The sequence below is a fragment of the Petaurus breviceps genome, unplaced genomic scaffold (genome assembly GCF_028583685.1).
Source record: "Petaurus breviceps papuanus isolate PSGF00001 unplaced genomic scaffold, PetGlider_PUasm1.0 221, whole genome shotgun sequence".
Classification (NCBI taxonomy): domain Eukaryota; kingdom Metazoa; phylum Chordata; class Mammalia; order Diprotodontia; family Petauridae; genus Petaurus; species Petaurus breviceps.
The window spans coordinates 3,948,959-3,965,218 of record NW_027185877.1 but is presented as its reverse complement, the minus strand read 5'-3'; the positions used below and the strand labels follow the sequence as shown (position 1 = coordinate 3,965,218).

The 16,260-nt window shown below is 37.3% G+C and overlaps 1 protein-coding gene and 1 long non-coding RNA gene across 6 annotated transcripts in view; one reads left to right on the top strand and one right to left on the bottom strand.

The window, feature by feature from the left end:
• The window catches only part of SYT1 (synaptotagmin 1), a 766,356-nt gene that overhangs the window by 543,333 nt on the left and 206,763 nt on the right, over nucleotides 1–16,260 (top strand). For 3 of the 4 annotated variants that reach the window (XM_069094803.1, XM_069094804.1, XM_069094802.1), the window contains 2 exons: nucleotides 1,770–1,954; nucleotides 10,481–10,603. In XM_069094803.1, coding sequence (XP_068950904.1) covers nucleotides 1,770–1,954; nucleotides 10,481–10,603 — 308 coding nt within the window. The remainder of the gene's footprint in view (nucleotides 1–1,769; nucleotides 1,955–10,480; nucleotides 10,604–16,260) is intronic. The other variant, XM_069094805.1, reaches the window with a different exon arrangement.
• Nucleotides 12,290–16,260, bottom strand: part of LOC138166378 (uncharacterized) — a 73,117-nt gene continuing 69,146 nt past the window's right edge. For both annotated transcript variants that reach the window (XR_011169585.1, XR_011169584.1), the window contains one exon: nucleotides 12,290–12,793. This is a non-coding gene — a long non-coding RNA (uncharacterized lncRNA). The remainder of the gene's footprint in view (nucleotides 12,794–16,260) is intronic.

The window sequence follows — 16,260 nt, the reverse complement described above, 5'->3', positions numbered from 1 at the left end:
AATATACAGGCATTCAGGATCTGCTTCTAAATTTATTGTGATTGCTATTGATCAACAAGCATTTATTCTGTTTTGTTTTGGTTTTTGGTTTTTTTGTTTTGTTTTTTGGAGGGGGGATGGCAGGGCAGTTGGGGTTAAGTGACTTGCCCAAGGTTACACAACGGGTAAGTGTTAAGTGTCTGAGGTCATATTTGAACTCAGGTCCTCCTGACTCCAGGGCTGGTGATCTATTAATTGTGACATCTAGCCGCCCCAACAAACATTTATTCTCGTGATGAACAATACAGTATTCTGTTCTGTGGGAAAAAAGAAAGGTGAATAAGAAATGGCCTCTGCCCTTGAGAAGTGTACAATTTAGCAAGGGAAATAAAATGTATATGCAAATATAATACAAAGTAGATTATGTGGTTTATAGAAGATGAACAAGCAAAGCATGTTGAAGAGAATAATGCTTGGGAAAAATGGAGGTTGAGCTGTACCTTGAAGGATGAAGAGGGCTTCAGTGGCAATTTGGAAGAAAAGTCATTCTCCAAGGGAGAAATAATAGCATGAAGACAGCCACAGAAGCAGGAAGGACATTGTGTTCGGACAAAGGCATATTGTCCAATTTGTCTGGAGCAGGTATTGGCACTCATGCCAATGAGGAGATAGAAATGACAGGACTTGGCAACTGACTAGATATGTAAGGTGAAGAAAAACTAGTTTTTGAGGATGGCACCTAGAAGTTTTTGATTGGTGGTGGTGTCCTTGTGAGAGACAGGGAAATTCAGGAAAGAGGTGGATATTGAAGGGGAAAGATACTGTTTGTATATTAGGCATGTTGAGAAAATGTGCAAAGCCCAATTGGATCTTAATGGGGGAATCTAAGTCTGGATATATTCACTTAGGAGTTGCAAATTGAGTGAAGAGTTTGGACCTGATGGAGTTAAATGTTAGAGGGTCTTGAAGGAGCTAGAACTCTCCATCTGTTTCCTAACCTGGAACCAGGCTCTCCTGATTGTGAAAGTTCCCCATGTCTAGGCAACCCCAGATTCTTCCATGATGAATCCTGGCTGCCATATTGCCTGACACATAAATTCCCTCTACTCCCTTCTACCTCTGACCTGAGAACAGTAATCAAGTCAGCACTACCATTCCTAGGAAAAGGTATATCACTGTCACCCTGTGACTCCATTCACCATCCCTGTGATTTCCCAAACTAAAACATCACATTTTTAATCATCATTCCCCTGTCTGTGTTGTTTTCCATTATTTGGTTGGCACATAATAAATGCTTGACTTACTTGTTGAGTTGTCTCCTTTTGTAATGTAGGCTACTTGAGGTCAGAGTTTTTCTTAATTTTTGTATTTTTATCCCCCAAGATTTAGCACAATGCCAGATACTGGAGGGATTTGCCATTTCCTTCTCCAGCTCATTTTACAGATGAGGAAAGTAAGGCAAACAGGTTTAAGTGACCTGCCCAGGGTCACACAGCTAGTAAGTGTCTGAGGTCTGATTTGAACTCAAGAAGCCTTCCCAACTCTAGATCTAGTACTTTGGACACTATGGCCCTACCTATTGGCCTACAAATGCATGTACATTATGTGTTATAATTGTAAAGTTATATAAAATGCAATTATAAGATATATGCCACATGTGTACGTGTACATAGATATGGTTGACACTGTAAAAACAAACTAATCACAAACTTTGAAGCTATGTGAATTCAAAGTTGCTGCCTCTGATTAATCGTTTCCCTCTGCTCTCTGTGTGCTTTTTTTGCTTCCAGTGCCACCATGGGCCTTAATAGCCATAGCCATAGTCGCTGTCCTCTTAATCCTGACCTGCTGCTTTTGTATCTGCAAGAAATGTTTATTCAAGAAGAAGAACAAGAAGAAGGGAAAGGAAAAGGGTGGAAAAAATGCCATAAACATGAAAGACGTAAAAGACTTAGGGAAGACCATGAAAGATCAGGTAATGTGATCATTCCATTGAGTGCCTCTTAATTCATATTTTTAAAGATTGATAGGAGATAGGCTGTGGGGGTTCTTTGGGGAGCTTATATCCACATGGTGGAAAAATAGATTTCATTATTCCCATTTATCTAGTAACTTTCCGGACGATTTTGGTTAAAACATACCAAGAGTTGGCAACTGGAATTTGATCTCTTTTGTGTCTATTAATCAGCTTTTCTTTATGTAATATTAATATTTGTAAACAGGACTATAATTAGGTTTGGCCAATCATGAATTTTCCCTCTGGCAGCTGAATTTAGAGGGTATGAAAATCAAAGGATGCTAGCAGCCCTTATGGCCCCTTCATGGCAAAGAAAACAATATAACTTAACAGCTCATTAGCAAAAATAACTGAAAATCACAATTATTCTAAGAACATATTCTAATCCCAGTTGTTCTCAAACATACCACAGGGCAGATTACAGTGAGTTCTTCAGCTCCCTCCCTTCCAGGAATATTGAGCTACCTCTCTTTCCCCTCACCAGTACCACTTACCTGAGAATTTACTCCATCTTGTATACCCTGGATATATTTTGGTTCTTGCCCTAGTCACAAAAATTCCTAGTTATATCTCTGTTTTTAAGTTTCCCAAAGAGTATCATAGAGAAGAAATATGTGTGTTGAGGGGAAAAGTCTCTTAGTTAACAACTAGTCTAAATTCCTTAAACCATGTTCTTTTCTTGATTGGTTATATATATATATATATATAGTTTCAAAAGCATTCCAATAGGGGGGAAAATGAGAAAGGCATAGAATAAAGCTCTGATCCTCTGTTTTTTCTTTGAACTACCTTGTATATAGAAGTCATATTTGACACAAGTTTGTTTTCATGAGCAATTTGATCAAGAATAACACGGTAGGAGCAAATTACTCATTCCAATTTGCCATGACCTTGTGATATTAGGCATAAGAAACTGCCACCCTAACTAGAGCCATCTGCAAGAAATAGCCACCTTCCTATGGATGGTAAACCCTCAAGGAAACTTTTTTGCGATTCATTCCTGATCCCCATACTTACCTCTCTCCTTCTTTCCTGGGAGTAATAGATATTTAACCTGTCAGTCCTCTTCTCGATGCCGCCACCCATCTATCCCTCCACACAAACACATACCTAATTTCTCTCCTTCCACTGTTTTTTTGTAGCAGAAAATGTGATTTCTTGGGTCTCCTTCCTGTTTCCTCCCTACCGTTAATTTTCCTAAGGATTTTGATCGTTAGAAACCAGTTGGAAACAGAGGGGTTAAAAACAATAAACTTGAGGAAATTACAAAGATATAAGACATACTTAAAGGTTCTATCATAGATCTAGAGCTGAAAGGAGACTCAGAGGTCATGTAGCCCAACTCCTTCATTTTACAGATGATGAAAATGAGTAACAGAAAAGTTGTCACTTATCTAAAGTTACACAAGTAGTAACATAGACAAGACATAAACCCAGTTTTTCTGACTCCAAATGCACTGTTCTTTCCAATCAATTATGATTACCTTTCCTAATAGCTATTCTTCCTTAACATATCACCATCAGTATGATCTTTTCCTCCCTCCATTGTCCTCATTGTTTAGCCTCTCTATCATATTCTTTGATCCCTGACCTTCCACCAATACCCAACCCACCCTTCTTTTTCTCCATAGAGGGAATGGGTCATTGGATCCTCAGAGGAGGAAATGAGATTCACTTATATAATTGAAAGGGACTTTAGAGGTCATGTAGCTCAACCCATGCACATGACAGAGTAAGAAACTGTTAGACCAGAAGAGGTGACTAATATGACCTGCTTAAGATCACAGAGGGTTATATTAGACCTGGACTCTGAACTCAGGTCTTCTCAAGATAAAGTTAAAGATTTATCTAAAGATAAAGTATTCTTTTTTTTTTTTTTGAAAGGCAATTGGGGTTAAGTGACTTGCCCAAGATCACACAGCTAATAAGTGTTATGTGTCTGAGGCCGAATTTGAACTCAGGTCCTCCTGACTCCAGGGCCAGTGCTCTATTCACTTTGCCACCTACTTACCCCCATAAAGTATTCTTTATATTACATCACACTGCTACTTTATCTTAAGATAAAAATTACATCCTTGGAGTCTAAACTCTATTATCACCCTATCTATTCTTTTCCATCATCTTGATGGCTCATACAAATTGGAATGACTGAGATAGTCTCTTACTTTTGCTCTACAGCCCTTAATTACAAAAAAAAAAAAATGTGTGCTTAGATGTATGCCAAACTGAAGAAAAATGATAGCCTTCCTTTTTCTATATTGTTCTAAATAGATTTTTCACTGACAAGAATTGGTGGTGACCTGAAAACTATCCTATTAAACACACATTTCATTTGCCAATGAAATACCACATTATATATATAATATATATACTACATTATTGGCTCTCTGGATAAGCCAGTCATCTTGACTTTTGTCCTGCCACTGGACTTATATGACTCTGGAAGAAAGAGTGAGGCTGATGACTTTGTGCAACTCCGCCTCACTTAAATCCAATTCACCCACGAGTCAATTACCTGACGTAGAAAGATATGTCATTACCTGTGATGTCACTGATCCCCTTTGAAAACATAGGACAAACAACATTAGGATAAGTAGTGAAAAATCAAGTGTCAGTTAGGAGGAGGAGTTTGAGCCCTAGATAATGGATGAAAATTAAAATGAAACTTCTGCATTTATTTTATTTGGGATCATTAGATTCTACTATAACTGCTAGAAAAATTCAATCAATAACTTTTGCCTAAATGGCTACAAAGAACCAATATGAATATTGGGTTTGGGCTTGCTTTTGATAGGGGAGGTAATTTAATGTCATCTTAACCTTGACCAAAGACTAATGAAACATCAGTTTATACTGCTTTTAACCTACATCTAGTTAATCATTTTATGGTAGGGTAATTTTCTAAGAACTCATTCACATAAAATCTGCTATTTTAAAAAAAAAAACCCTTTCAGTCAAACTTTTTGCTATTTGAAAAAGTTTATTTTTAAAGTTTCAAGTGTATTGTATTCCAGAAAATAATGTGGGGTTCCTGATTTTACTTCCTATTAGCTAATACCCTAATATATGCAACCTTCAAAGAATCTCTCCTGTGCTGCTACTAATTAAATTCTTAAGTCTTCAAATATGCTTATTTCATTTTCAGAGAGCAGTTGGCACATGTTATTAACATTTCCAGGTCATTGGCTTAGTTGCCAAGGAAGTCCTTGGCCTAGACCTCTTCTCTATCCCTTAAAAAAATTTCTTTCAGAGATATAGGAAGAAGATTGCTTTCAGATTGCTCAGTTGCTCTTGGTGTCTCTTCCCTCCTCCATTCCCCCTTGTCATGCTATTCATTTAAATGCCCACATATACTTAGGAAAGATTTGTGTGCATAAGGAGTTAAATTTCCTGACAGTTTTTAATCATGGCACCACAGCCCAACCAAGTTTATGCATTCAGCTAGACATCAGGTCCACTTCTGCTGACGGACTTTGCTTCAGGTAACGTGATGGAAGAAACTGACATTTTAAATCACATCCTACTTTATTTTAATACCTTCTGTTGCAAACAGTAACTAGCATAGAGTTTTTAAAAACTTTTTATAAGATTAAATGTGAAATAATCTTTTACATGGATATGGACTACTTAGATTAATTTTTAACTATCACTAGAGGGACATTTATATTGAAAATATGGTGATCTTGGATTCACACGGACTACAACATTCAAATGTGATTATCCCTTTGTGTCCTGGACATTACAAGAAATCATGCTGAATGATAATAAATGATAGCAACTGAAACATTTCTTCCTAGGACAAATGATGGAAACCTTTGGTAGTGATTGTTGTGGAATTTATTCGGTATTCTGTAAAGCTGTTCCTAATAGTATACTAAGTGGTGTTTATTTACCTTTGTTATAACCTGGACAAATGACTGTGATCCCAGTACAAACAATCCTGGAAGTATCAATCCATAATCTCATACTTCTAGAGGAGAGTGGAATTGCCAATGATCCTTGATTCTGTTGATCCATTTATTGTCATCTGAGGAAGAGTAAACAATACAGTGAAATCTTAGAAAAATAACTACCTTTATTTCAAGCAGTTTATACCCTCAGATATTCCTAATGATGTTTGTGGTCATTTTAAACAGATATCTTTGATGACATTGAATTTTAACTAGAACTCATTTATAATTTATAGCCAATTGAATGTACTGTATGGAAGACAGTTTAGCAAATGAAAATGAGCCCTATTGAAAATCATTTTCTACCTGCAAATGCTTACAATACTTTTGACAAACAAAAGTGTCTAATAACAGATTCTTTATGCATTTTGTGGGGAGGATGACAGTGGAAGACTAAATAAAGTGTGCAGTCTTCAAGAAAGCATTATATGACACTGATTATTGGTGCAGTAACTTTTAAAAGAATCTGAAAAAAAAATGAACTAGAAGTTACTCCTACAACTTTGCTAGATTTGAGGGCAATTTGGAGGGGTGGAGAGAGATCAGCTTGTGCGACCAAGAAAGCTGGGATTTAAGTCCTGACTTTAATACCTTCTAGCTTTGTCACCTGGGGCAAATCACTGTAACCCCCACTGATCTAGCCACTCTCTAAGACTATAAATTGCAGTAAAGGTGACAGCCTGCATTGCTGGATGGAGTTTTCTCATCCAGGAGATCTCTACTACTGATGAAATCAGAGGTCCCATTCCTATGCTTTTTTAAACATGGATTGTGTTAATGTATTCATAGTTACACATGATTGTAACAATGATACAGCATGCCACATGACCTTCATACTTATGTAATGGACCAAAAAGGAGATTCATTTAGATTTACTTCAATTCTCCAAGTTTATCAAAGGCATCATCAATCCCAGTACAATCTTTTGAGTTCTTCCATCATCAATGCCTTTCTTTTGAATAATTCAAGGAAATGGAATTTGCAAAGTTCAAGGATACACATGTATTTGGTGAAATTCTACCCCTCTCCCATATCCTCCAAAGAATTCCAATATGATCTGGTGAGTCTGTGGGTCATAGACCTGTGTAGCTCCCAGCATACATTTTTCAGGTAAATTTTTGATCTCCAAAGTTTAAGGACCTTAAAAATACCAATCCAGGTACCAAAATTATATCGATGGGAATAAGTCATTTCTCCACGGTTTTTCTCCTGATGTTTGTGTGTGGGTGTTTTAATTTTTTTATTTTTTCCTTCTATGTCCTCCTTATCTGTGTTGTGTCTCATGACTGTTCTGGATTTTCACCTGTGGTAGGTTTATTTTGCTCTTTAGATACACCTAGTCCAAAGCTCTGATATGTTTAGTTCCTTGGCAGCTGGGCTTCTCAGCTGAGATTTTTTAAATGGAGTTCTGGCACATATCAAAAGGCTGAACTAAATTGATTTTTTCTCCCCAAGAAAAAGGGTTCTCATTTTCTTTATTACTAATGTATCAATTTGAGAAGTACTGGAAAGATCAAGTTGAAAAAGGGCATGCACAAACAGGAAATATATTTGGTTGCATTTCCTTTTGTTAATCATGCCTCATCAGATCTGAGTCCACAGAATGACATTTGAAAGGTAACTTGCTTAGGGCTAAAGAGCTAGCCTTGAGGCCATAAAGACATGGTTCAGATCTCAGCTCTCATACATATTGGCTGTGTGACCCTGGACAAGTCATTTAACCTCTCAATACCCCTGGCTAAAAGATGTAGCGCGAATACTAATTCTCCACTGATAGAGGGAACTTCTTACCCAATACTCTTGGTTCTGATGAAATAATAGGATAACCTTAAAAAAAAACCCTCAATACCAATAAGTAATGAACAAATGTGCTCTCTTAAGGTGATAAGATGACTGGTACGAGAATCATGTTGCAGGTATTCAACAAATGTACTCTGAACACTGCATTTTAAAGAGATGTTTCCCCATCACAAATTTTTCTACAGTGGTTTATCAAAGTCTCAGCTAGATCTACAAGCTTTCTCTCCCACATTTTTTTCATGACAGAAAAAAATGCCACTCTAGAGACACCATAATAGCTACTGATTTAATGGGTCTGAATGTAATGTATTGGTACAGAAAATTTCTTGTTTAAGCGCAGCCTTTGGGAAAGAAGTAGACTTAATCACTTTAGTGATGAACTGTGGCTCTGAAAAATTATCAAAAAAAAATTTAGCCCTATTTCATGCAGGATAATTACAGAGATGGTTCTGTACCTTTTATTGGGTCACAAACCACTTACAGAGAAGGAGACTTAATATCTCAGACCTTTTTTGCAATTGCAATGCAATTGCAATGGGCCAAAACATGATATATATAAGTTGTCCATTGTTAGAGAGGGATTTTTAAAAATTATTTTAATCTATCAACAAGTGTGTATGTGTGTTTTAATTATATGGTGGGAGAAAAAAATGTATAGATTGCTTTTTAGCTGGGAACAGGTATTGGACAGCTTGCTATTATTATAAAAATGGAAATCTTTCAGGGAGGTAATTTCCCTCCCTGCAGTTTTCTAAGCACATCAAGCATGACAAGTGTGATAGCCATCAGTAAGGTAAAGTCTTTAAGAAGTGCATGCAATTCCCACTACATGAAACCCTCAGACAAGACCCTAGGTCATTCCTTAGCATAGGGGTTAGTGCCTGTTCCCATTCATGACCCCAAAAGTTAAGACTACCAGGGAGATATCAAAATAACAGGGATGCTTTTTTGCCTTTGGCTATTTTAGGCAAGTAAATCCCAGATATTAAAATTCTAGACATGTCCATCAGTCAGCATTTCAGTGGTTGAAGAAAAAGACTGAATATACATTAGACTCTCAAATAGGATGCTGGGAAGCTAAGAAAAATTTAGAAATGGTTTTACTGTGAAATCAGCACTGGCTATTCTCAATAGTAACTGAGAAAATAGAATCCTATCTACTCTCCATAATAGCTTCTGAGAGTTTTCAAGCAGGAAACTAAGGGGTGAGTCTCTAGCTCTATTTCTACATTGTCTATGTGACTGATTCACAAGTCCTTCTCTGCTGTGACCTAGAATTTAAAGCCTTGGTCAAAATGGCAGCTAAGCATTTGAAAGATTTCCTTCTCCATGTACTTACCTATGAAGGGGGGGGGGGGCGGGAGAGATTATTTCCCCTCTTCCTTTCTATCTCCCATACCTTTTATTCATAGCTCCTGGAAGATTCCCGAAAATTCTGAAGTATATTGTGAACAGTCTCCCAAATAAGAAAATAACAAAAATATTCATCTCTGTTGGAAAGATGACATTTGTTGATGAGAAACATGGAAAAGTAATAATAAGTATTTTGTAAATTGTCTCTAAGGCAAAGGGTGGTATGGGAGAAAAAGCACTGTTTTTGAAGTCAGAGGACCTAGATTCTAATCCTACCACTGTGACCTTTGGGAAATATTTTTATTTCTATGAGCCTGTTTCTTCTGTAAAATAAAGAGATTGGACTAGAATGATTCCTAAGGTCTCTTCTACCTCTAGAACTATGATTCTCTGCATTCTTTTTATGCTGATTAGGAAAATTGGTTAATTTGAATACTCATCTTATCACTTTCTTGATATATTTTAAGACAAGGAACAGCACCTAAAATAAGTTTTCAAGAAGAAAACTGCTGCTAATATCTTGCTTTATGATATTTTTTTTAATTTTCAGTATCAAAGGATCTTTAATCATACAGAATTGACTTCCTAAGATCAGTGCCAAGTTGTTTCATTCAAGCACTTTTACATAAAACTTTACTGATGGTACAGCCATCCCAAATCCAGCCAAAATAATAAGTGTACTTCTCACATTTCTGAAATGAACAGACCCTTGAATCAATTTAATTCAACCAAGCTTTTGATGGAGCTGTTAGGAAAGCAATATGAAAGTGGTTTTCTCGGGACTTGCATTTGCCGATGGCATGGTACTGCCTCCTTTCCATTCCCATTGCAGATATGTGTGTGAAATTTCCAGAATCATAATTTTCTGACAACTCAACACATATGACACTGCCTTTGCACAGAGAATAATATTGTAGAAACCTATGACTTTCTTAATGTAGAAATGCCTTCACTGCATGCAGAATGAAATTTGACTTTTTTTTTCATTTCTTTAAGTGGAATGGGGATGTAACTTGATCTAGCTAATAGCATGTTTGCCTCTATAAGAAATGATTGGATTAGAGCAGACTTTTTAGTGTCAAGCTGACATTTTCTTTGTATTTCAGCCTTTGCATCAGTTGAAAATTATTTGCTTGGGATATTCTAAGGGCTTCGATTGCTTTCTTCTTGCTTGCTGATTAATAAGAAACAAAATTTGTGTGCAGATGGAATAATAAAAAAAAAGATCTGTAAGCAGCCTATAAGAATGCGTTTCAGATGAACTGGGACTCTAGGCAGCTTTGCACTGGCTTTTAATGGCTTGGGGATAAAACATCAGGCATCATCACCTCACTCATGTCTTGATGAAAAGTGAATTGATTTCCCATTTCTCTCCTTGTAGGCCCTCAAGGATGATGATGCTGAAACTGGCTTGACTGATGGGGAAGAAAAAGAAGAACCTAAAGAAGAAGAAAAACTAGGGAAACTCCAATACTCATTGGATTACGACTTCCAGAATAATCAGGTTTGAGAAAAAATAAAACAATTTCCAATTCTGTCCCATTTTCAACATAATTAAGTAAAAGTTGTTACTTGGGTGTTAAGGACAGTTCATAACAATACCTAGACTTTATAAAGGGTTTTAAAGAGGCAGATAGGTGCCATATTTGGAGTCAGGAAAACCCAAATTCAAATCCTACCTCAAACACTTACTAGCTGACCTGGACAAATTTAACTTCTGTCTGCCTCAGTTTCCTCATGTGTAAAATGAAGGTGATGATAGAACTAACCTCTAAGAGTTGTTTTGAAGATCAAATGAGATTATGGTGAGAGAGAGCTTTGTAAACCTTAAAGCACTTTATAAATGTTACATGTTATTATTGGATCAGTTTTTCAATTGTAGTAATATGGGAAATGCAAATAACAAAACTGCCCAAGAAATAATTTCCAGTTACAGTTATAATGAGTTTTTCCCATTTGACTCCTAGCAATTTCTAACTGTAGTTTTCAGCCTATTATATCCATTTCTGATGTTGACACAAAAAAAAACTTACATAAACTAACCTGCTCCCTGGTGGCTACTAGGCTTAGTCTTGCATCAAAGACTGTCTCCTTTAGAGGAGGGTTCCTCTTGAGCCCAACACAACTGCGTTACAGTTAGAGAGGACTGCTGGCTCAAGGTCACCAGAACTCCCATAGGAAAGGTGTGAATAGTATTACCTGGGAGGTGAATAGATAAATATACTTGAGTGAAGAAGAATGATCTTTGACTTTGAAATAGTGACTGATTTCTTTTGTTTTGTTTGGCTGATGCATTGGGTTCCAGTGGGAATCTCCAAAGTTTCAATAGTGTTTTGAGAGAGGTGATACTTTGAAAGTCAATATTCATTTGGGTTGTCTATGTAGGAAAATATGATCTTTCCTATTTTACACTCACAATTTGCATTCAGTCTTTTTAAATGGCCCATAAGGGGCAGGGCACCAGTATTCTAGGTAAAGAAAAAACATGAGAGAGAAAACTAAACAATGAAGTGGAAAGGATAATGATTGGAATCAAACCTGCATTCAGATCTCACTTTGACACTACCTACTTTGGGATGACCTTGGTCAAGTCACCTTACTTTGTAACCCTGAGTTTCCTTATCTGTAAAATGAGTGCTTTGAATTAAATGACCTATAGATCCCTTCTAGTTCTAAATATATGAATTTGACCACTCACCATTCAGGTCAAAGCTTTGAGATTCTTTATGAGGTTTACATTACAGACAACATGGAGAATGACCAAAGTCAGGAAAATTCAATACAAGTAAGGGTTCTCAAAGCAGTTATACTTTGAATACCATCAGGGCATGAGGTAAAGATGCTGCTTCTGGGGATAAGTCCATTCAAGAAAGCAGAAAGACCCACAACTTGATTTTTATTGCATGTGCATACATACATATATATATATATATATATATATATATATATATATAGGTAGGTTTTTATATAGTACTTACTATCTGCCAGTAACTGTGCTAAGTACTTTACAATTCTTCTATTTTGATCTTCATGACAACCCCGTGAGGTAAATACTATTGTTATCTCCATTTTTATAGATGAGGATCCTGAGGCAAACAGGAGTTAAGTGACTTACTGTAACCCTAATCACAGCAGCTCTCCTGAGGGCTGCTGCTGTGAATAATTTTAAGGGTCTAATCATGTAGTATAATGAACTCTTTATTCAGAACCAAACATTGTTCAATAAAGTCAAGCATAACATTCGCAACATAACATAACTTATTACTAAGGAGGCCACATAGTCTTAAACAAAACGTATCATTTAGTGTATCTTATAACATTCCTCAGAATCCCCACATAGCCTATATTATTGCATCCCCAAGGTCAGGAGTCTCAGGCCAGGGTATTCCTAGCATAACACATCCTTAAAGGATAGCAGCAAATACAAACACCATCCACCCCTAGGTCACAGTAAGTTACAATCTCCTCAGTCAGTACAGAATGTCCAAGTAAAGTCCTCTTTTATCTTGACTTAAGATTAACTTCCAATTCTCATGGCTCTTCCTCTGTGGGCTGAGCACTCCCAGCTCTTGCCTGTATTCACAGGTAGGCAGCTCTCTGCTCCTTGTCTCAGCTCATAGGGGCTGCTCTATTCCAAGCTCTTCTTGCTCCTAATTGAGCAGGCTCCAGGGGCTCCTGCCCACAGCTTCTGTTTCTAGGAAGACAAAGCTTAAATATTTATACACTTTACCAGCACTGTCATCTCAGTTCACTTTCTGCCTGAGAAATTAACACAGACCAACAGACAGAGCTCCAACATCACAAACATTCTTTGTTAGGCTTCCCCACAAGCAAGTTCCCCTAGCCTGCTCACACTTGCTTCTCTCTCTCAGCTCTACTCTCTCTCTCTTACCTGTTCTCTCCTCTCCCTCCAAGCAATGCAATATATACTGTTTCCCATCAAAGACTCTTAATTCGACCAAAGGTGAGGCTCAGTCAAAGGCACTTGATTGGCTAAAACTCAATCTAGAAAAACAGCAAAAAGTCCTACTTTGCTTGCCATTACACTTGCCCAAGACACATAGCTATTAACTGTCTGACACTGAAATTGAACTCAGGTCTTCTCACTCCAGGCCCAGTGCTCTGACCACTGTATCACCTAGCTGCCCCAGAGAAATGTATGAGAAAAATAGGAAAGTGAGACATAATTTCCTGGATGAATTTCCAACTCCCTAAATATCTCCCTCTGAGAAGCCCTTGTGAATTCTATTACCCTGATAAACGTAATTTCGTTTCACTTTCTGATTTGTTGCAATAAAAATAAGGAACTTCATCCAATAGATTTTGGTGTTCTATCAAATTTAACAAATATTTTTTTTAAAGCAATTGGGGTTAAGTAACTTGCTCAAGGTTACACGGCCAGTTATTATTTCTGGGTGTGGTGCTGAGTATTTGAGCCCGGATTTGATCCAGGTCATCCCAACACTGGAACAGGTGCTCTTACTCACTGAGCCACCTGGCCGCCCCTAAGCAATTGGGGTTAAGTAACTTGCTCAAGGTTACACGGCCAGGTGTTTCTGGGTGGGTGCTAAGTGTCTGAGCCCGGGATTCGATCTCCAGGTCTTCTCAACACTGGAGCCGGTGCTCTTACTCGCTGTGCTACCTGGCCGCCCCAAATTTAACAAATATTAACGGAGCTCTTGATATGATGGAAAAAGCCACTGGCTTTGGAAATAAGGGACTTGGATTCAAATCCAGACTCTGAAATTAACCATCTCCATGACCTCAAACAAATTATTTCAATGTCCAGGGCCTCTTTATCTGCAAAAGACTGGAGTTGGACTATATGCCTCTGGGATCTCTTCCAGCTCTAAACCTATGAATCTATGAAGCAATATGCAAGGCCTAACATTAGGTGCTGTGAGACAGACAATGATGAGTAAAACATGGTCCTTGCCTTTTACGAACTCAAAATGTAATTGCAGATATCAATCACTAATCAACTAACATTTGTTATGCACCTAGTGTGTGCCAGACACCATAATGAGCACTGGGTTATGTATAGAGATATGAGACAAGTTGACAGATAAATAGAGGTAGAATGTGATAATTAACAAGATAGAGTTGTTTATTTGTTTTAAAGTACCATAGGAGTTCTGAGGGACAACTCTCATGGAATCTAGTAGAGTAGGAATTCATCACCAAAATGGTGAACCCTAGGGCAGTTCATGAAATGAGCAAAAATATAAAATGATTCCCTGCCCTACATAGTTCCCTTTTGCTTCCACATTGTCAGAATGGTAAACAAAGTGCAAGGGGTGCTAAAAAATCACCCAATGCATAGACTATATACATTGATGGAACTGTTGGTATTTTCACTGTAAAATCTCTTGGTCCATTGACCAAGTTGAGACACTAGTGGATAAATTACACCAGGGTTCTGGGTTGTCTCCATCATAGTCTGAGGGGATATGTAGTTACCAAGATGGTAATGGTGGTGTTTTGACTGACCTGGTACTTGCTGCCCCCTGTCACTCCCTCAGGGTGCCTTGTTGCTTCATCTACACTGGCTTGTCTGACATATTTGTGGTAGTTGATTGGTCTAGAAGCAGGACCAGGGGTCAGGTAGGTGACACAACTGTTAAGGTCCTCAAGGATCTTAGAGAGGGAAATATTCTAAAATAATAGAAAAAGCTAGCAGATTATGCTTCTGCAAAAGAAAAAAGGACAACAGCAAAACAGTTAACTGAGAAGATACAGGCAACTACTCTTTATTATTTCTATAAAAATATGTATAATTATACACTGTTTACATGTTGAAGATCCTTGCTGAAAACATTAGATAAGACCACATTAGCACAGATTTAGAGATTTAATGAACCTTAGAAGAGACCAAAAGACAAAATATACTTCTCTGAATTTTACCTCTGATTCCTAAGAAATGAAGATTCTTGCCAAAGTAGCAGACTTAGCAAAGCTTTTGCCAAACTTATAATAAATGTTGTCACCTTTTCTAAAAAGAGCATAAGACTGTTTCAGCTGAATGCATCAGCTAAATCTGAAGCTGAGCAAGATGGATACTACAGTTCCTGTTGAGTAGCAACCCCAGATGATCAAAGGAATGACTTAAAAATGGAGCATCAAGGAATTAGTTCAGCAGATTAACTCATGCAATTGAGACACCATGCCTAGTGAGGTGTTAGTATAGCACAGCATGATTCATCTCAGCTTAGCAAAAGAAGCATGTATTCAGTACACAAGCTGTGCCCATTAAGAAACTTTCAGAGACAGAAAAAGGATTTTGAGTTACATATGCCATATGTCCTACATGTTAGCCCTAGTACCCTGGGACTTTGAGTGTGTGCCCACTCTGCCCATGAACACTTCATGAGAGTGTTAGTAAGAGTGTGATTCAAGTTTATGGACATAATATTAAGTAAATATGTGTTTGATGTGAGTTTTTCTTTTGTTTCTTTTTTCTTTTTTTGGCAAAGCTATTAGGGTTAAGTGACTTGTCTAGGGTCACACAGCTTAAAATGTCTGAGACCCAATTTGAAGTTGGAATCTCCTGACTCTAGGGCCAGTGCTCTATCTGCTACCTACCTGCCCTTTGATGTACATTTTTTTAGTAAATGTTTTGATTAATATTAACTGATTATTGGTAACTGATTTATTAATGGGAAATATACCAGTGGAGGGTTCATGAGGTAGAAAGAATAGTCATCTACAAGGATTACAGATAACACTGAGAGCATTATTATTATTATAGCCACTGACCATCATCTGGGTAAACCTCCCACTTACAGTATGAAATCAGGTTGGGGAAATGCGCTACATAGAGAGAAATAATAAGGGAGGTAGTAAAGGTATCAAGAATATTACCAGTTGTACTTTGGGTTGGCTTGCACCAGACCATCACTTACATCAAAATTTACAAGAAACCGATTTGATTCTAATTTTGTATATTCTAATGGAAATAAAATTACTATTTCAAATTAATTATTCACAATTCTTTTACTTCTTCTAGGTGGATTTGCATTAGGTTATAAGCAGCATTTTAAAGAGCTATATTCATAAGACAATAAAGTTTTCTGATTTTCCATGTTCCCACTCTGGTGAGAGCATATTTCCTGTTGATAGATAGATAGATAGATAGATAGATAGATAGATAGATAGATAGAT